Genomic DNA, 21,097 nt, shown 5'->3' on the forward strand with positions numbered 1-21,097 from the left:
AATTTACTTGCTCTGTTGTCCTACGAAAGTTCATTCGTTGGGGGTTGAGCACTTTTATTAGAAAATAGTTGAATTTGGATGCCCAGCTATACAGAGCATTGCAGCTTGTGCAGGAGGGAGCTGCTGGTCACTGAATGAGGTAAAGGAGCCGTTGGCCTGATCTGTACTTTAAAAGGCTGTTTGGTTTTCTCTGCCAGTTTTCTCCCCATTTCCTCTGAAGGAGCTGTCTCCTTGCTGGAGCGTCGGTTCCACTGGCACCAGCTGCCCTCTTATGTATCATGCAAATGGCCATTTCTTCATCCAGACATTGAGTGTTAGCAAGCTATTCAGCTGCAGGGTGGGAAAGATTTCAGAGCTGAACATCATCCTGTTTCCTTCCATCCCTGTCTGCCTACACTTCCCCATGTCTGCAAATATACACTTTCCAGCAAAGGGGGGCAGGGGTCACTGAATAACAGTGGGAGCCCAGGAATGGCTGTTGTGACCTTTCCTAGCCTACAGCCATCAAGACCAATTGAAGTACCCTCTGCCACTGCCCCGGCTCAGCTAATGCACCACCGACTGAACTTGCGATCTTCTAGTCCATATGGGCAGTGACTCTCTGCATAAACCTTCTGTTATGCCTCTTCTGTCAGGCATACTATATTGTGAACATCTGAATTTGATGTTATTAGTTTTGGTTTACATTTGGAATTGCCCCCTGGCAGGCAATGATGGAAGCAGGTTGGGGCAGTTGAACAATCTCTGCAGAAACGATTGTGTTTTTCAATTGTTCACGCTTATATGAACATTTGGATTTAAAACTCTCAAAGTAGGGAGTGACAGAGTGCAAGGTCTGACCTTTGGGTCTGTTAGCTGATGACGTGGTGTTTAATTGTGGTTTTGGCAATTAAACTCTGCAAATTGGTACCAGTCCTAGTCTAATGTCCCTGTAATAAGTACTGTTCAACCTTGTCCTGTTTTACGCTACTCTGCAATAGAAGCAATGTTTTTGAGCTTTGGCGAGCTGGCCCAGTTGAGGAACACTCTGAACTGTGGCTGTGGAGATAGCTTCATGGGGCACTGAGTTCAAAGCGGAGGCTGTGTTCTGAATGTTTACCCTTTGTGCCAGATGTTGACTTTGAGCTTTTACAAATGATTGAAACACAGAGCTCAGAAACATGGGACTGGAGGGGCTGAGTGTGTTGTACATGTCTTTTGAAATGTAATGAAAGTGGCAATTGTGTTGTGTGCTTCTAATTTCATTACACTGTTCAGAGCAGTACCTTTGGGGGAGTGGGAAAGGTCTTGCAGCCTTCCGTCTTGTACCATTTCCTAGCAGGACCAGAGAGCCTTGGTTAAGGCTGGGGACAGGGTGCCTGCTTACTCAGAGAGCTGGAGCAGGAAAACAGTACTCCCTTACCTACTATCAACACTATCCACCACCCACCAACCCCCGCCCCAACCGATTCCTGGTTTCCTCCCTAGTCTGCCTGGGCCCCACTCTGTAATCCAGGAGGTCGGGCATGTAACCCATTTTCTGAGGCTCTGTCGCCATCAGTCTGAACAGGCTGGCCAGTCTGCACGAATGGCCCAGGGGTGATTCTTGCTGGCTGTTTCCCTCTCCCTGCACAGGCCTCAACACTTCACCCACCCACACCCACATCAGCTCCAACGAAGTCGATAATGTTGAGATATAAACCTGTGGTCCATCATTGCACCATGGTGCTGTCAGGAGGACCACTTATTAGCTGGAGGGGGGAGGGTGGGGAACTGTGTGAGGCACTGGGTTGAAATACTGTGTTGAACAGATTAAATATGGTTTTGTGTTCGATTGTTAGCTTCAGCCCTGGCCTGTGAAAGGCTCCAGATTTCTGTAGGGTGGATAATACATGTTTAAGTGTGATTTACAATAAATGTTTTGCACACAACTTTTTTCCCCTGTTGTCAAATGAGCCCTAAGGTCAGGCCTGTCCATTCTCTCGGGGCTGGACACTAGGACACAGTGCACCTCTCATTACCAGCAGAGGGCGGCACTCTGCTGGTGGTGCTGAGCACGGAGAGCCTTGGCAAGAGCTGTGTGACTGTGGGCACGTTCCTGCTGCAAGCATCTGCTTCTTGCCACTGAGCTGTGGTCATGCTGTCCTCTGTCTCTGATGTTGATTGTTGATAAGAACATGCTGCGAGTAGATTAATTGTGTCTCTCTCCCTTTTTCTTTCCTTTCCTTCCCTTCCTCCTCCCCCCAAAAAACAGCTGAATAAAAGATTTATTCTGAATTTCCTCCATGCCCAAGGGAAGCTGTTCACAAAGATAGGGTAAGTGCAAAAGACCTTTTTTCTCTTGTATATTAAAGATGACACTTCAATGGTTCCTCAGAGATTTTCACTTCCTGAATAGCGTTGAAATTAAATATTGTAATGCCAGCAGTTTCAACATGTTAAATAAACTTGGCATTAACTCTTTCTGTGCTGCTTTGGCTGTGAGCTAGCAACATGGTTTCTTGAAACGCAATGTAGAATCCAGGTATCTAGAAATTGGAGCCTGCGATGTCACAAGTTTGCTTTAGCAAATCAGTAGGGTACCCCCCTCACCACAGTAAGCTGACCGCTGCCAGGGGGTTATGGCAGAATCTTGAGTGGCTGATTTAAGCAGCTTTCCTTGTATTTCACACCCAGGTGCTTCTGTGTTAATCTACCCGGAGCAGCACGGCGAGTAGCTGACGTGATGTAAACCCCCAAGTGTGAAGTGTGAACAGCTTCGCAGAATTGAAAGTCACTCCCTCCTGTGATATCTTGTGCCCTGTGCATGGGTACATCTCGGGGAGGGACAGGGTTATATTCTGAGTGAGCTCTGTTAGTGTTATCTTGGCAACAGATCCTTGCAAATGGTGGACAACAAACTGTTACTTGAGCTGAAGTGCTGTGAAATACTGTGTGGTTTGTGTATCGCTTGTCGTGGTTAAATCTACATTCTGTGTCACCTGAGACTCATCCAATACATTTGGAGCCTGAATGTGAAGAGGGCACAGATTATTGGGAGCAAGCAAGAGTGAGCTTCTGAGTTACTGGCAGATTGAATAAAAGCTTCCTCCTCACAGGTGAGAAATACAAAACGCACAGGATGGCAATCAGCCATTTACTATGTGGTAGCCCAGGAGAGCAGCTCCAATAATGTCTTAAAGGTATAAGAGCTAGATTAGGTGCTGCTTGTCAACTCAATTATTAATTTACTGACATTCCTTATCTTTTAAATATTATTGGAAATATAATGTTGGAATAAATAGCATTCATGGTTGGCAATTTATTGCTGGTGAATGGTGTATTTGAAGTAGTTCTGTGTGATCTAGGACTCCACAGGATATTGGCACATTGTCAAGTAACTTAATTTGCTCTTCCCAATCACACTGGGTATTCCCTCCCTGGCTATTCGGTCCTTTTAGCTGGCTCTGCCATTCAATAAGATCATGGCAGCTCTGTTTGTGTCTCAAATTCCACACTCCCATTTACCCACGATTCCCTTGCCTAACAAGAATCTGTGTATGGTTTTTGCTAACCTATGGTTCAGAGTCTCATCAGTTTTAGGGGTGCTACAGATATGTCCATGGAAACAGTTAAACTGCGAGGGTAGCTAGGCCGCTGTGATGTAATGAGAAAGCTACTGTGACACCAGCGAGGTTATTGTGACATCGTAAAGAATTGTTATTGTCACTGCAGAATGTGAGTATGGAATGTGGAATACACTAGTAATTTCGCAATGCGTAAATAATACAGATTAAAGTGGTCTGAGTGTGACATACCTGATCCAAATGTGGAATTTCTGTGCCAAAGTCGCAAGACTTGGCGTGTATATGCTTGCATATATCTGTCTGTTGCTCTGCCTCCACTATCTGTATATGTGGTTCCCTCCTGTATGTGTAGTTTTCCCTCTCTCTCTCCACTGTGTGTGTACCTTTGTATCTCCAGTCTGTGTGCCACTCTGCCTGCAGTGTGCCACTCTGCCTGCAGTGTGCCACTCTGCCTGCAGTGTGCCACTCTGCCTGCAGTGTGTTTGCAGCTGAATGGTCTCCTCCTGTTTCTGTGTGTCTGCTTAGTTCAAACTTCCTCCACATCTGCAACCTCCCTTTCCTTTCCCAAGTCCTTTAACATGTTGTCACCTCCCAAATCTTTTCCCATCGTTCCCACAATTTCATGTTTGAATCCCTCCAAACAGGTTTTGGTCCCTGCCACAACACTGAAATGCTCTTATCAAAGTCACAAATGACATTCTTGGTGACTGTGACCGTGATAAACTGCCCCTCATTCTTCTCGGCCTATTGGCAGTCTTTGATCCAGTTGACCAAAGATCAGCTCCTCCACTGCCTCTGCTCTGTTGTCTAGCTGGGTGGGACAGCGCTTGCTTACTTCCATTCTTATTATCTTATCGCCAGAGAATCACCTGGAGCGTCGTCTTCACCCTATCCCACACTGCTCCTGTCCCTGCCAAGCCCTCGCCATCCCTGTGTCTCTGCGGCGCTGGACACTCTTTAGTTTGTGTGCAGGATCTTACAAATGGACATAGATTAAGTGCGTTGGGGATAACTGAATTTATTGTGGAGAAGTGAGAGGTCATCCACTTCGAATGCAAGAGATATCTGAATATTTTCTTATTGGGTGAGAGACTGGGAGCTGTGGAGGAGCAAAGGGATTTGGATGACCATGTAGACAAATCCACTGAATGCTAGCGCACAGGGACAACTGCAATCAAAGCAGCTGATGGAATAAAAATGAAAATTCTGGGAAACACTTGGAAGGCCAGTCAGCATCTGTGTCGAGTGAAACAGTGATGATGTTTCAGGTCATTGCTCTTCTATCAGAACTAATGGAATGTTTTCCCCTTTGAATAGCAAGAGCTAGAAGTGTTGCTTCAGTTGTGTGGCGATCTGGTCAAACCCCACTTGGAGCACTGTGTTCAGTTCTGGCCACTGCACCTCAGGAAAGAAATATTGGCCTTGGAGGGGACGCAGCTCAAATTCACCAGAATAATACCTGGGCTTAAAGGGTTCATTTATGAACTAAATTGAGTTCAGTTAAAGGTTGCATAAATTTGGTTTGAATTCCTTTGAGTTTGGAAGGTTAAGGGGTGATATAATTGAGGTCTTTAAAATGATTAAGAGATTTGAAAGGGTAGTTACAGGAAGCTATTTCCTGTGATGAGGAAATCCAGAACAAGGGAGCATATTCTTAAAATCAGAGCTGGGCCATTCAGGAAGAAATTTTTCACAGAAACGGTAGTGAAAATATGGAACTTTCTCATCCAAGATGGTGCGATGGTGGGGGTCAATTGAAAAGATTGAGATCGATAGGCTTTATTAGGTAAGGGTGTCATGGGATATGGACAAAGGTGTGTCAATGGAATTGAGGTACAGATCAGCCATAATCTAATTGACTGGCAGAATAGGCTCAAGGGACTGAATAGCCTCCCCCTGTTTCTGTGTGTCTGTTTAGTTCAAACTTCCACCACATCTGCAACCTCCCTTTCCTTTCCAAAGTCCTTTAAAATGTTGTCAGCTCCCAAATCTTTTCCCATCATTCCCACAATTTCGTGTTTGTGGTATTTATTGATGATTGGACTTGAGGTGATACCGAATTTAAGTGTATAAAATTATGGGGGTGATCCAGATAGAGTCGGTAGGAAGGCCCTATTCCTCTTGGCTGAAGGATCCATAACCACCTGGCATAGATTTAGGTTAAGAGATAGGAGGTTTAGAGGGGATTTGAGGAGGAATTTCTCACTGAGGGGTTGGTGGGGATCTGAAACTCACTGCCTGAAAGGATGGTAGAGGCTGAAACCCTCATAACATTTAAAAAGTACTTGGATATACACTTGAAGTGCCGTAACCTACAGGCTATGGACCAAGAGCTGGATGGCTCGCTGTCGGTCAGCATGGACATGATGGGCTGAATGGCCACCTTCCGTGCTGTAAATTTCTATTCTGTGATCTCAGTTGTGGGGGCAGTAGCAATGGGCTGTATTTGTCCTCATTTACACCTGGATCGCGCAAGGAATAATCAGCTGCAGATTCCCGTGACACCCGTGTGAAATGCATTAACATTTATTGTTTCGAGTTACATATGAAGAAAGAACATTGCGGGGAGTTACAGGTAGAAAGGAGGAAAGAAAATGGTGGGGGTGAGTTGGAAGTGGGCAGCGCAGATATCTTGGGATTGGATTCGCATCCTCTAAGTAACAAATGAAAGAGCAGATGAAAAACTGAAGCGGATACATCTGGACGCACCCTCAAGGACCTTGTTTCTTTTGCTTTGTCTGCATTACGACTCTACAGTGAATAGCTCCATGGAATAGTGGTCGGCACCTTGCACCTTCACCCACCTCCTACATTTCTGTCAGGGTGGATTGTGGGGAGAGGGGAGAAAGGTGATTTAGTTTCTCAAAAGACTGATGTCAAAGGTAGACATGCTGTTCACCAGTAGAATGTGAACATTACGACACAGTTAAATTTGTAGCATTAGAAAATGCAAATCAGTAGTTGCTACTCCCCATGAATCTATAATCAAAGCTACTTGCATTGCAAACTCCCTCATTGTCCAACCAATGAAACTAGGAGTAACGGGCAGATTATGACTTTAGACCAACATCAGTATATTTTCATGAAGATGAAGTATCTTGTTTCAGTCTCATTGTAAACCTTGCCCATCCAATTCTTTCTTGTATTCCAGAACTGGTTTGACTATTGACCAGTGTTCCATTCTTGGTGACGTATTTCTTTTCATCCTGTATCTTGAATGCACTGACTCACTGGGATACAGTTCCTGAAGGTGCTGATTCTCACTGGGGTGCAGTTCCTGAAGGTGCTGACTCTCACTGGGATACAGTTTCTGAAGGTGCTGATTCTCACTGGGGTACAGTTCCTGAAGTTGCTGACTCTCACTGGGATACAGTTTCTGAAGGTGCTGATTCTCACTGGGGTACAGTTCCTGAAGTTGCTGACTCTCACTGGGATGCAGTTCCTGAAGGTGCTGATTCTCACTGGGGGACAGTTCCTGAAGGTGCTGACTCTCACTGGGATACAGTTCCTGAAGGTGCTGATTCTCACTGGGGTACAGTTCCTGAAGGTGCTGGCTCTCACTGGGGTACAGTTCCTGAAGGTGCTGGCTCTCACTGGGGTACAGTTCCTGAAGGTGCTGATTCTCACTGGGGTACAGTTCCTGAAGGTGCTGACTCTCACTGGGATACAGTTTCTGAAGGTGCTGACTCTCACTGGGGGACAGTTCCTGAAGGTGCTGACTCTCACAGGGATACACTTCCTGAAGGTGCTGACTCTCACTGGGATACACTTCCTGAAGGTGCTGACTCTCACTGGGATACAGTTTCTGAAGGTGCTGATACTCACTGGGGTACAGTTCCTGAAGGTGCTGATTCTCACTGGGGACAGTTCCTGAAGTTGCTGACTCTCACTGGGGGACAGTTCCTGAAGTTGCTGACTCTCACTGGGGACAGTTCCTGAAGGTGCTGACTCTCACTGGGATACAGTTCCTGAAGGTGCTGATACTCACTGGGGTACAGTTCCTGAAGGTGCTGATTCTCACTGGGGGCAGTTCCTGAAGTTGCTGACTCTCACTGGGGGACAGTTCCTGAAGTTGCTGACTCTCACTGGGGACAGTTCCTGAAGGTGCTGACTCTCACTGGGGTACAGTTCCTGAAGGTGCTGACTCTCACTGGGGGACAGTTCCTGAAGGTGATGACTCTCCCTGCTGTGTGCTTCCTTGCTCTCCAGTTGTCCTTTAGTACCTCATCTGTTTGTGTATCTGGACAGTGAGCTTTTGCAGAAAATTTTACTGAAGATGTGTGGGGTTTGAAGGGATGTGAATGGGGTGTCTGACCCTATTTTTACCTGATCTCCGTATACGCTGTTTCGCAATCAACAGTTGGGACCCTGGCTGATTTTCACAGTCCCTCCCCCCCTCCAAAACCCAGGTGACTGAGCCCAATTGTTGCACCTCTCCCACAGTCCCAGTTGGATCAACCGGTTCAGCAAAAAACAGTGGTTGACCCTGGGAGGTTCCTGGTCTGTGCATTTACTGATTATACTTGTCATTGAACCATCACAGGAACCAGCAGCCCTACTACTGACTCCTCCTGAGTTTGCATCATTTCTGTTCATATTTATTTATTGGCATAACTCAGTGCCCAGTGCCATGCTGCTGTGAACAAGCACAGAGGGTGGTAGTGGAGGGTTGTTTTTCAGATTGGAGGGCAGTGACCAGTGGTGTGTCGCAGGGATTGGTGCTGGGCCCTCTGTTTGTCATATATATTAATGGCTTGGATGTGAATGTAGGGGGCATGATTAGTAAGTTTGCAGATGACACCAAAATTGGTGGTATAGTGGACAGTGAAGAAGGTTGTTTAAGGTTACAACAGGATATAGATCAACTGGGAAAGTGGGCAAGGGATTGGCAAATGGAATTTAACGCAGACAAGTGCGAAGTGATGCATTTTGGGAAGTTAAACCGGGGCTGAACATATACAGTGACTGGCAGGGCCCTGGGGAGTGTTGTAGAGCAGAGAGACCTTGGGATGCAAGAACATAGTTCCCTGAAAGTGGCAACACAGGTGGACAGGGTGCTGAAGAAGGCATATGGCGTGCTTGCCTTCATCGGCCGAGGCATTGAGTACAAGAGTTAGGACGTCATGTTACATTTGTACATAACGTTGGTTAGGCCGCATTTGGAGTACTGTGTATAGTTCTGGTCGCCGCACTACAGGAAAGATGTGATTAAGCTAGAGAGGGTGCAGAAAAGATTCACAAGGATGTTGCCTGGTTTGGAGGGCTTGAGTTATAAAGAGAGATTGGATAGGCTGGGTCTGTTTTCCCTGGAGCGAAGGAAGCTGAGAGGGGATATGATAGAGGTATATAAAATTATGAGAGACATAGGGTAGATAGCCAGAGTCTGTTTCCCATGGTAGGGGTGACTAAAACTAGAGGGCATAGATTTAAGATGAGAGGGAGGAGGTTTAAAGGGGATCAAAGGGGTAAATTTTTCACACAAAGAATAGTGGGTATCTGGAATGAGCTGCCTGAGGAGGTGGTGGAGGCAGGAACAGTAGCGACATTTAAGAGGCATCTGGACAGGTACTTGAATGAGCGAGGCATAGACGGATATGGAATTAATGCAGGCAGGTGGGATTAGTATAGATAGGCATTATGGTCAGCATGGACATGGTGGGCCGAATGGCCTGTTTCTATGACTCTATGACGCTCTGAATGAAGCTGGCTAGTTCCCCGTTGGTAGACTGGGAGAATCCTAGCCTGGTTTTGCTGTGAAGGCTCTTGTGATGTACTTTTTGAAATTAGCAATTACGACTGTTGTATTTACAATGTGGAGCCTACCTGTTCAGAATTGAGATCTGTCTGGTGTTGGACAGCCGCAGCAAATATCTCTGATGGTTGCAGAGTATCAGTTAATCCCCAAAAGATCCTTTCGGTTCCCACAACTTGCTCAGAGTGCATGTAGAAGCTATTAACTGTTGTGTCGAAAGTTAATTAAAGAGGAAGTGCATTCTGCTGAATTGCTCTGTGATCCTGAAATGCTCCAAAGGGAGCTATTCACTTTTACTTGTGTTTCTCAGTGCCTTCTTGTAACTGTGGTTTAGGATGGCTGGTTCGAGACATTCAGCAGACAAATGTTCTGTGAATGCCTTGCTGCAACATCCTGGGCAGGGATAGAGGGCTGTGGGGACCATCTCTTAGCACATTTATCACCAGTGACTGCATTGGTACCCATTTTGAATCCAGCACTTGCTCTGGAGGGTGGACAGAGCAAGATGGACACCTAGAACAAGAGGCTGTGTTTCTGCAGTGTCTTCAGAGACATTGTTGATTTTAGTCTGCTGTGCTGCTGGTCCCGAACAGTTTCTGGCCACTAGCAAACAGCTCACCTGTTGAGGCGGGCGGTGCTTTTTGCTGGAGAAAGCTCCACCAGGAAGTGTTGAATACCAATTGTAAATCTCTGACAACTGCAGTTTGTTGTGGCTGGCGCTCTAGAATCTGCTTTACAAACAATCACAGGAACAGCACCAGGAGTTAGTATTGGCTGGCTCTGTATGATCACTCTGCTACTTTCTGCCTCTCAGACCATGTGCATTACGGTCGTACCTTGGGAAAATGCACTGGAGTCAACATATTCCTAGTCTGACACTCTTAATCCATTCCCACAAGTTGTTCTCAGCTTCATCACTCCCCGTGACAGATCTGTCCCCACCAGTACTGTACCTTAGTGTTATGCAGTTATAGATCTTTCCCCACCAGTACATTATCCTTGGGTTGCATGATTCATTTTCTCTCTGAAGGCACAGTCAGTGTTTGAAGGACAAAATCTATAATTGTCCTGTTCAACTGGACATAGTGTCTGAATTTCACACGCTTGCTGTTACACAGAGCTCCCTCCCATCTTCCCCTGTGATCTCTGGTCCATCTTTATCCCCCCCTTTTCTGGCTGCACTTCCCTTTGATTGCAAAGGTGGATTGCTGAGTGGATGATCCATCTCAGCCTCCTCCTGAGGTCCCCAGCATCGCAGGTGCCTGTTTCCAGCCAATTTGATTCACTTCACGTGATAGTAACAAACAGCTGAAGGCACTGGATACAGCAAAGGCTATGGACCCTGACAACATCGCTGCTGTAGAGCTGAAGACTTGTGCTCTAGAACTTGCCATGCTCCAGCCAATCTGTTCCAGTATAGTTACAATACTGGCATCTTCCCTTCAATGTGGAAAATTGCCCAGGTATGCCCTGTCCACAAAAAGCAGGACAAATCCAACCCGGTCAATTACTGCCCCATCAGCCTCCTCTCAATCCTCAGCAAAGTGATGGATGGTGTCATCGACCGAATCACAGAATTGTCACAGCACAGAAGGAGGCCATTCGGCCCATCATGTCTACACCGGCTCTCCGAAAGAGCAATTCACTTAGTTCCATTCCCCTGCCTTCTCCCTGTAACCCTGCACATTTTTTTGTTTTTCATATAATGGTCTAATTCCCTTTTGAATGCTTCAATTGAACCTGCTTCCACCCCACACTCAGGCAGCGCATTCCAGACCTTAACCACTCGCTGTGTGAAAAAGTTTTTCCTCATGTCACTTTTGCTTCTCTTACCAAATACTTTAAATCTGTGCCCTCTCATTCTCGATCCTTTCACGAGTGGGAACAGTTTCTCTCTATCTGCTCTGTCCAGATCCCTCATGATTTTGAATACGTCTATCAAATCACCTCTCAGCCTTCTCTTCAAAGAAAACAGTCCTAACTTCTGCAATCAGTCTTCGTAACTGAAGTTCCTCATCCCTGGAACCATTCTCGTGAATCTTTTCTGTACTCTCCAATGCCTTCATGTCTTTCCTAAAGTGTGGCACCCAGAACTGGACACACTACTCCAGCTGAGGCTGAACTAGTGTCTTCTACAACAGCAATAATAATAAATACAAGAAATGCTGGAAATACTGAGCAGGTTCCAGCATTTCTTGTTTTTATTTCAGAGTTTCAACGTCTGCCATATTTTGCTTTTATTTTGGTGTCTTGTACAACTTTAACATAACTTCCTTGCTCTTGTGCCCTATGCCATAGAGTTATACAGCACAGAAATAGGCCCTTCGGCCCATCGTGTTTGTGCTGGCCATCAAGCACGTAACTATTCTAATCCCATTTTCCAGCACTTAGCTGGTAGCCTTGTATGCTATGGCGTTACAAGTGCTCATCTAAATACTTCTTAAATGTTGTGAGGGTTCTTGCCTCTACCACCCCTTCAGGCAGTGCATTCCAGATTCCAACCGCCCTCTGGGTGAAAACATTTTTCCTCAAATCCCCTCTAAACCTCCTGCCCCTTAGCTTAAATCTATGCCCCCTGATTACTGACTCCTCCGCTAAGTGAAAATGTTTCTTCTTATCTAACCTATCTATGCCCCTCATAATTTTGTATACATCAGGTCCCCCCTCAGCCTTCTCTGCTCTAAGGAAAACAACCCGAGCCTTTTCAGTCTCTCATCATAGCTGAAATGCTCCAGCGCAGGCAACATCCTGGTGAATCTCCTCTGCACCCTCTCCAGTGCAATCACATCCTTCCTATAGTGTGATGCCCAGAACTGTACACAGTAATCCAGCAGTGACCTAACTAGCATTTTATACAGCTCCATCATAACCTCCCTGCTCTTATATTCTATGCTTCAGCTAATAAAGGCAAGTATCCCATATGCCTTCCTAACCACCTTATCTACCTGTGCTGCTGCTGTCAGTGATCTATGGACATTTACAGCAAGGTCCCTCTGACCCTCTGTACTTCATAGGGTCCTGCCATCCATTGTATATTCCCTTGCTTTGTTAGTCCTCCCAAAATGTATATCACCTCACATGTCTCAGGGTTAAATTCCATTTGCCACTGCTCCACCCATCTTACCAGCCCATCTATATCGTCCTGTAATCTAAGGCTTTCCTCCTCACTATTTACGACACCACCAATTTCCATGCCCCTATTAATAAAGCCCAGGATACTGTATGCTTTAGTGACCGCCCTCTCAACCTGTCCTGCCACCTTCAGTGACTTATGCACATATACACCCAGGTCCCTCTGCTCTTGCACCTCCTTTAGAATTGTACCCTGTATATTGTCTCTCCATGTTCTTCCGACCAAAACGAATCACTTCACATTTCTCTGCATTGAACTTCATCTGCCACCTGTCTGCGCATTCCACCAATTTGTCAATGTCCTTTTGGAGTTCTACACTACCCTCACAGTTCTCAATGCTTCCAAGTTTAGTATCATCTGCAAACTTTGAAATTGTGCCCTGTACACCAAAGTCTAGGTCATTATATATATCAGGAAAAACAAGGATCCCAACACTGACCCCTGGGGAACTCCACTACAAATCTTCCTCCAGCCTGAAAAACATCCATTTAGCCACTACTTTTTGTTTCCTGTAACTCGCTCAATTCCATATCTATGTTGCTACTGTCCCTTTTATTCCGTGAGCTACAAGTTTTGAGCACATGTCTGTTGTGTGGCACTGTTTCAAACGCCTTTTGAAAGTCCATGTACACCACATCAATAGCATTGCCCTCATCAACCCTCTCTGTTTGCTCATCAAAAAACTCCAGCAAGTTAGTTAAACATGATTTTCCCTTAAGAAATCTATGCTGGCTTTCCTGAATTAACCTGCATTTGTCCATATGACTTACTTTTGTCCCGAATTATTTTTTCTAGAAGTTTTCCTACCCAGAAGGTTAAACTGACTGGCCTGTAGTTGCTGGGCTTATCTTTACACCCTTTTTTGAACAAGGGTGTAACGTTTGCAATTCTCCAGTCCTGTGGCACCACCCCCGAGTCTAAGGAAGATTGAAAAATTATGGCCAGTGCCTCTGCGATTTCCACCCTCACTTCCCTCAGTATCCTTGGATGCATCTCATCCGGTCGTGGTGCTTTATCCAATTTAGGTTCAGACAGCCTATCTAATACATCCTCTTTATGTTTTGATCCATTTTAGTGTCTGAATTACTCCTCTTTCGCCATTGCCTGGATTGCATCTTCCTTGGTAAAGACAGATGCCAAGTATTCATTTAATACGTCAGCTATGCCCCCCTGCCTCCATGTGTAAATCTCCTTTATGGTCCCTAATAGGCCACACTTCTCTTTTCACCACCCTTTTACTATTTATATGTCCATAGAAAACTTTGGGATTTCCTTTAATGCTAGCTGCCAGTCTCTTTTCACGCTCTCTCTTTGCTTCTCTTAATTGCTTTTTCACTTCCCCTGTGGACCTTCTATATTTAGCCTGGTTCTCAATAGTATTTTCTACCTGGCATCTGTCATAAACACACTTTTTCTTCTTTATCTTAATCTCTACCTCTTTTGTCATCCAGGGAGCTTTGGATTTGTTTGCCCTACCTTTCCCCTTCGAGGAACGTACCTTGACTGTGCCCGAACTATTTCTTCTTTGAAGATAGTTCATTGTTCAGCTACTGTTTTTCCTGCCAACTTTTGACTCCAGTTTATTCGCCCCAGCTCCATTCTTAGCGCATTGAAGTTAGTTTTCCCCCAGTTAATTATTCTTACTCTGGATTGTTTTTGACCTTTTCCATTGTCAGCCTAAACTTTATGGTACAATGATCACTGTCCCCTAAATGCTATCCTACTGATATTTGATCCACGTGGCCAACCTCATTCCCAAGAACTAGGTCTCGCAGTGCCTCCTTTCTTGTTGGACTAGCAACATACTGCTGTAGAAAATTTTCCTGAACACTATCTGGGAACCCTTGCCCCTCATTGTCCTTTACAGTACTACTATCCCAGTCTATATTTGGATAATTAAAGTCCCCCATTATAACTACCCTATAATTTTTGCACCTCTCTGTAATTTCCTTGCAAATTTGTTACTCCATGTCCTTCCCACTAGCTGGTGGCCAAAGACAACACCGAGCAATGTAACTGCACCTTTTTTGTTCCTTAGCTCTAGCCAAATTGATTCTGTCCTCAACCCCTCTGAGATGTCGGTGTAGTGGTAATGTCACTGGACTCATAATCCAGAGGCTAGAGATGATACCCTGGGGGCACAGGTTCAAATCCCACCACAGCAGCTGGTGGAATTTAAATTTAGTTAATTAATAAAAATCTGGAATTGAAAGCTAGTCTCAGTAATGGTGCTATGAAACTATCATCAATTGTCATAAAAACCCATCTGGTTTACTAACGTCCTTTAGGGAAGGAAATCTGCCATCGTTACCTGGTCTGGCCTACATGTGACTCGAGACCCACAGCAACGTGGTTGACTCTTAACTGCCCTCTGAAATGGCCTAGCAAGCCACTCAGGTGTCAAGGGCAATTAGGGATGGGCAACAAATGCTGGCCTTTCCGGTGATGCCCACATTCCATGAAAGAATTAAAGAAAAAGATTAGCAAGTGAGATCGCCTCAGGGGACTCCTGCAATACCTTCCTGGTTCTTTTAGACTGCCTGGTGGTCACCCATTCCCTATCTGCCTGCATGCTCCTAACCTGCGGTGTGAGCACCTCCCTAAATGTGCTATCTACGTAGTTCTCTGCCTTATGGATACACCACAATGACTCCAGCTGCCGCTCGAGTTCCAAAACTCGGAGCTTAAGCTTGTGCAGCCGGTGACACTTCCTGCAGATGTGTTTGCCTAGGGCACGTGGTGCATCCATGACTTCCCACAGGCTGTACATTCCACTTGGCCGAGCTGCCCTGCCATACCTTACCTTTACAGACTATTATAAGTAGAATAGCTCACCAGTTACTCATCAACCAGTTCCTTCCTCAGTGTTATCAAGCGGCGCTTACACAACAATAACCTGCTTACCGATACTCAGTTTGGGTTCTGCGGGCCACTTGGTCCCTGACCTCATCACAGCCTTGGTTCAAACATGGATAAAAGAGCTGAACTCAAGAAGTGAGGTGAGACTGACTTCCCTTGACATCAGGGCAGCATTTGACTGAGTGTGGCATCAAGGATCCCTGGCAAAATTTAAGTCAATAGGAATGAGGGGGAAAACTCTTCACTGGTTGGAGATAAAGCTAGCATAAAGGAAGATGGTTGTGGTTGTTGGAAACCAATCATCTCAGTCCCAGGGCATCACTGCAGGAGTTCCTCAGGGTAGTGTCCTAGGTCCAGCCACCTTCAGCTGTTTCATCAATGACCTTCCTTCCATCATAAAGTCAGAAGTGGGGATGTTCGCCGATGATTGCACAATGTTCAGCACCATTCGCAACTCCTCAGATAGCGAAGCAGTCCTTGCCAATATGTAACAAGATCTGGACAGCATTTAGGCTTGGGCTGCAAAGTGGCAAGTAACATTCATGCCAGGCAGTGACCATCTCCAACAAGAGAGAATTTAACCCTCTCCCCTTGGCATTCAATGGCATTACAATTGCTGAATTCCCCACTATCAACATCCTGGGAGTTACTATTGACCAGAAACTGAACTGGACCAACCATATAAATACTGTTGCTGCAAGAGCAGGTCATTGGCTGGGAATGCTGAGCTGAGTAACTCACCTCTGGACTCCCCAAAGCCTGTACACCATCCACAAGGCACAAGTCGGGAGTGTGATTGAATACTCTCCACTTGCCTGGATGAGTGCAGCTCTAACAACACTCACGGCGCCATTCAGGACAAAGCAGCCTGCTTGATTGGCACCCCATCCACCACCTTCAACATTCACTTCCTCCACCACCGACGCATAGTGGCAGCAATGTGTACTATATACAAGTTCACTGCAGCAATTCACCAAGGCTCCTTTGACAGCACCTTCAAACCCACGCCCTCTACCACCAAGAAGAACAAGGACAGCAGATAAATGGGAACACCAACTGCAAATTTCCCTCCATCCTGACTTGGAAATATATCTCCCTTCCTTCACTGTTGAAATCAAAATCCTGGACACTCTTCCTAACAGCACTGTGGGTGTACCTACATCACATGGACTGCAGCTGCTCAAGAAGGCAGCTCACCACCACCTTCTCAAGGGCAATTGGGGATGGGCAATAACTGCTGGCGTAGCCATCAACGCCCACATCCCACGAACAAATAATAAAAACCGCCCCACTCCCAGGGTACAGACATCCACCTTGGGACAGACTGAGCGCAATTAACAATGAAACATAACTATTCCACACGTTCTGTCTCAAACCCCATGTCTCTCCCAGACCTGGCCTGTATCTGCCTGAGAGGATGGTGGGTACAGATTCTCTAGTAGCCTTCAAAAGGAAACTGAATAAATACCTGAAGGAGAAATATTGCAGGGATTCGATCCAACTGCTGAGCCTGACACAGGATATGCTCGGTTCCTATCTCCCATTACCAGCATGCGTCAGCATGGACTCTGCTTGATCCCAGAGAGATCATAGCTTAGGTGAAAGAATGGGATAGCTGCTGGACTTGTAGCTGTTTGTTTTTTCAGATTTCAGGATGTAGGTCATGTCTAGTCCAGTGACTACTCCAGAGCTCAGGGGGGAGTTGTCTGTTCCTCCATCCCTGCCCCTCCCCACCCATACATGTGTTGCATGTAAAAAGATACGTTGGAGTTTTCATGGTCCACACAGAAGTGAATGCATGTACATTTTCTAAATGTCAGCAGTTCAAACGATGCAGAGGAAGCTGAGAATGGGAGTGAAGAGAGAGTAGTTTAAATTAATAGAGGGTTTGTTTTAAGTTTAATTTCCCTGTTGGTATCCCTACCAGTGACATGGGCCCAGTTCACTTCCTGATCATATCTAAATACAACATATCAGAGTACAATAATATCCTGCTGTTGTCGCCCATCTGCTTACTTGGACCAACATGAAAAGGAGCCACTTTGTTTACATTATATCGTTGCTGTTAATACACTCCACTCTGCTGAGGGAACAGTTCCAGAATCTCAGCAAGTCTCCTGTGCGCATGTACCCTGCACTGCCCTGGTGGTGTGCTGCCCCTACATCTATTCATTGGTTTAAGAACTTGTCTGCATTTGAAGTTGTTAAACATGGTTGAGAATGCTGACTTTCACTGCACATGGCTCTTGTTCTTGACTATTTGCACCAGCTGTTTTGGGATATCTATACCAATGGTCATTAGCAGTTTGTCTTGTGCATTCAGACTTCAGAGCATTAGCTGCAGGCATATTGAGCAACCCCATCAATGTTGTCATCCCTTGCATATTTGTAGTGATGTGAACTGCCTCATACATACACTCTTGGTTTTCAATCGTTGTCTTATGTCTAACAGCATTTGGCTGTAAAATAAAGGACAGATCATTCTCACCTTCGTGAAAGTGTATCATCAGTAGCCCTATATCTGCTGCTTCAGTCCACTTTTTCAGATGCTTAATAATACATGAAGTTAAGAGATACACAGATTTGCAGTGTGCTGCACACTGGGGCAGATGCTGGTTAATTTTGCCTTCTATGAGCTCCCACTTTTCCATAAGTGAGGGATCAGATGGAAGCAGGGTGCGGTGTGTCCGTGGAGCTCCAGCTCTGTTTCTGGAACATCTGTGGGAGTTCCATGTGGCGCTGCACAGTAAGATACAGTCATGTGATAGAGGTCTTCAAATTGCACATGGGTGTTCTTTTATGTGGTTGCTTTAAATGTTTAACTCAGATGGTTAGTCTGAGGGTTTCCGTGGATTTCCTCTGCAGCTTTGAAGCGGTGGCCCAGTTGTGAAAATGTGAAGTTTCAGTGCTGCTCCCTGTGGCAAAGTATTTATGGACAGAAACAGGCCATTCGGCCCAGCAGGCCCATGCCAGTGTTTATGCTCCACACAAGCCTCCTCCTACCCTTTCTCATCTAATCCTATTAGCATATCTTCTATTCCTTTCTCCCTTGTGCGCTTATCTAGCTGCCCCTTAAATGCATCTATGCTATTCGCTTCATCTGCAGCTTGTGGTAGCAAGTTCCACATTCTCACCACTCTCTGGGTAAAGACGTTTCTCTTGAATTCTCGATTAGATTTATTAGTGACTGTCTTATATTTATGTTCTCTAGTGTTGGTCTCCCCCACAGGTGGAAACAACATCTCTACCTCTACTCTATCAGACCCTTGAATGAAATTTAAAGACCTATCAGGTCACCCCTCAGCCTTCTCTTTTCTAGAGAAAAGAAATCCAGCCTGTTCAATCTTCCCATATAGGTATCACCCCTCCGTTCTGTATCATTCTAGTCAATCTTTTTTGTGCCTTCTCTGCTGCCTCTTTATCCTTTCTATAATATGGAGACCAGAACTGTGCACAGTACTCATAGAATGGCTACAGCACAGAAGAAAGCCATTTGGCCTTGTGAATCTGTGCCAGCTCTCTGTGGGAGCAATTTAGCTAGTCCCACTCCCCCGCACTTGCCCCATAGCCCTGCAATTTTTTTTCTCTTTAGGCGCTTATCCAATTCCCTTCTGAAAGTCATGATTGAACCTGCCTCCACCACCCTCTCAGGCAGTACATTCCAGATCCTAACCACTTGCTGCATAAAAGAGTTTTTCTTCATGTCACCTTTGGTTCTTTCCTCCAAAGTGTGATCTAACCAAAGATCTATACAAGTTTAACGTAACATCTTTGTTTTTCATTTCTGTGCCTCTAGAAATTAACCCCAGTGCTTTGTTTGCATTTTTATATGGCCTTATTTCCCACTTGCCTGGATGATTGCAACTGCAATGACACTCAAGTTCAACACCATCCAGGATAAAGCAGCCCACTTGATTGGCACCACATCCACTACCTTAAACATTCACTTACTCCACAACCAGCGCACAGTAGCTGCAGTTTGTATCACTACAGCAACTCACCTTCACAACTTCGACAGCACCTTCTGAACCTGCAACCGCTACCATCTAGAAGAACAAGGCACAGACACATGGGAACACCACCTCAATTGCCCCTCTAAGTCACATGCCATTTTGACTTGGAAGTTTATCACCATTCTGTTATCACTGGGTCTAAATCATGGAATTCCCTATCCAACAGCATTGTGGGACTAACTTCACCACATGGACTGCAGCGGTTCAAGAAGATGGCTCACTGATGTGCAGTAATCAGGAATGTGCTGCGTCAGATCAAACAGGTTGTGCACAAGGAACGTTCCCTTTAAGATGCGCACATGCATGACCGCATGACGATCATAAAGAGATCACGTAGTGCAATACATTGGCCGCACACAGCAACAGTAGTTAGAGGGAACATTGCTCACCACTATCTTCTCGAGGGTATTTAGGGATGGGCAATAAAAGCTGGCCTTGCCAGTGACACCCACATCCCATGAATGAATAAAAAAAATTAACCTGTGTCACTAATTTGTGATTTGTGTATCCGCGCTCCCAAATTCCTCGATTCCTCTACCCCATTCATACCTTATTCTCCAAGGATTACGTGGCCTCCTTATTCTTCCTACCAGTATGTATCACTTCACTCTTATTTGCCATGAATATAGGGTTACTCAGGAAGACTTTAATCGTGCCATACACATCTTGCTGGATTCCCACTTTCCACCATCTGTAAAATTAAGGTCAACCAAAACCCGCACCAAGTCCTGTTCACCCATCACTCCTGTGCTCGCTGCCCTACTTTGGCTCCTGGTCAAGCATTGTCTTGATTTTAACATTTTTGTCCTTGTTTTCAAATCCCTCTGTGGTCTCGCCCCTCTCTATCTCCTCCAGCCCCACAACCCTCCGCGAAGACTGCGCTCCTCTAATTTTAGCCTCTTGAGCATCCCCAAATGTAATCACTCCACTATTGGTGGCTATGCTGTCAGCTACGAAGACCCTAAGCTCTGGAATTCCCTTCCGCAACCTCTACCTCAATACCTCTCTTTCCTCCTTTACAATGCTCCTTAAAACCTACCTCTGCAACCAAGGTTTTTGTCATCTGCCCGAACATGTGGTTTGGTGCCAAATTTTGTTGGAAGCGTCTCAGGGCATTTTACTACATTAAAGGTGCTATATAAATAAATCTGTTGTTCGAGAAGGCTGGCAACTGAAATGGAAATGGCAGGGCCATCCAGGCTTTTTGTCATCAAAGCCATTCCTGACAACGCAGCCGGCCACTGACATCATCAGGCTGCACCAAGGTGCGCACATGTGCAGACGGGCTCCTGCTCTCTGCGCGTGCGCTGCGTTCCGACTTGCCAGGACTGGCTAGCGCATGCGCCGATGACGTTATCGCGTGACGTGTGCATCTTTGGGCAGCGCGCCTGGTCGGCCTCTGCACATGCGCTTTCCGCGTACAGCAATGCAACGCCAACGGAAATTCACGCAAGCGTCAAGCTCCGCTCCTCCCCCTCCACGCTGTCTCCGGCCACTCCGCTCCCCCACCCTCGCTGCTCTCTCCGGCCGCTCCGCTCCCCCACCCTCGCTGCTCTCTCCGGCCGCTCCGCTCCCCCACCCTCGCAGCTCTCTCCGGCCGCTCCGCTCCCCCACCCTCGCAGCTCTCTCCGGCCGCTCCGCTCCACCACCCTCGCTGCTCTCTCCGGCCGCTCCGCTCCCCCACCCTCGTTGCTCTCTCCGGCCGCTCCGCTCCCCCACCCTCGTTGCTCTCTCCGGCCGCTCCGCTCCCCCACCCTCGCTGCTCTCTCCGGCCGCTCCGCTCCCCCACCCTCGC

The 21,097-nt window shown here is 46.2% G+C and overlaps 1 protein-coding gene across 1 annotated transcript in view; it reads left to right on the forward strand.

Annotated features, from left to right (window-relative positions):
• Positions 1 to 21,097, forward strand: part of smg6 (SMG6 nonsense mediated mRNA decay factor) — a 451,841-nt gene that overhangs the window by 60,463 nt on the left and 370,281 nt on the right. Inside the window, 1 exon segment of the mRNA XM_068010820.1 lies at positions 2,234 to 2,295. Within this exon segment, the coding sequence (XP_067866921.1) occupies positions 2,234 to 2,295 (62 nt within the window).

This window comes from Heterodontus francisci, chromosome 30 (assembly GCF_036365525.1).
Source record: "Heterodontus francisci isolate sHetFra1 chromosome 30, sHetFra1.hap1, whole genome shotgun sequence".
Classification (NCBI taxonomy): Eukaryota; Metazoa; Chordata; class Chondrichthyes; order Heterodontiformes; family Heterodontidae; genus Heterodontus; species Heterodontus francisci.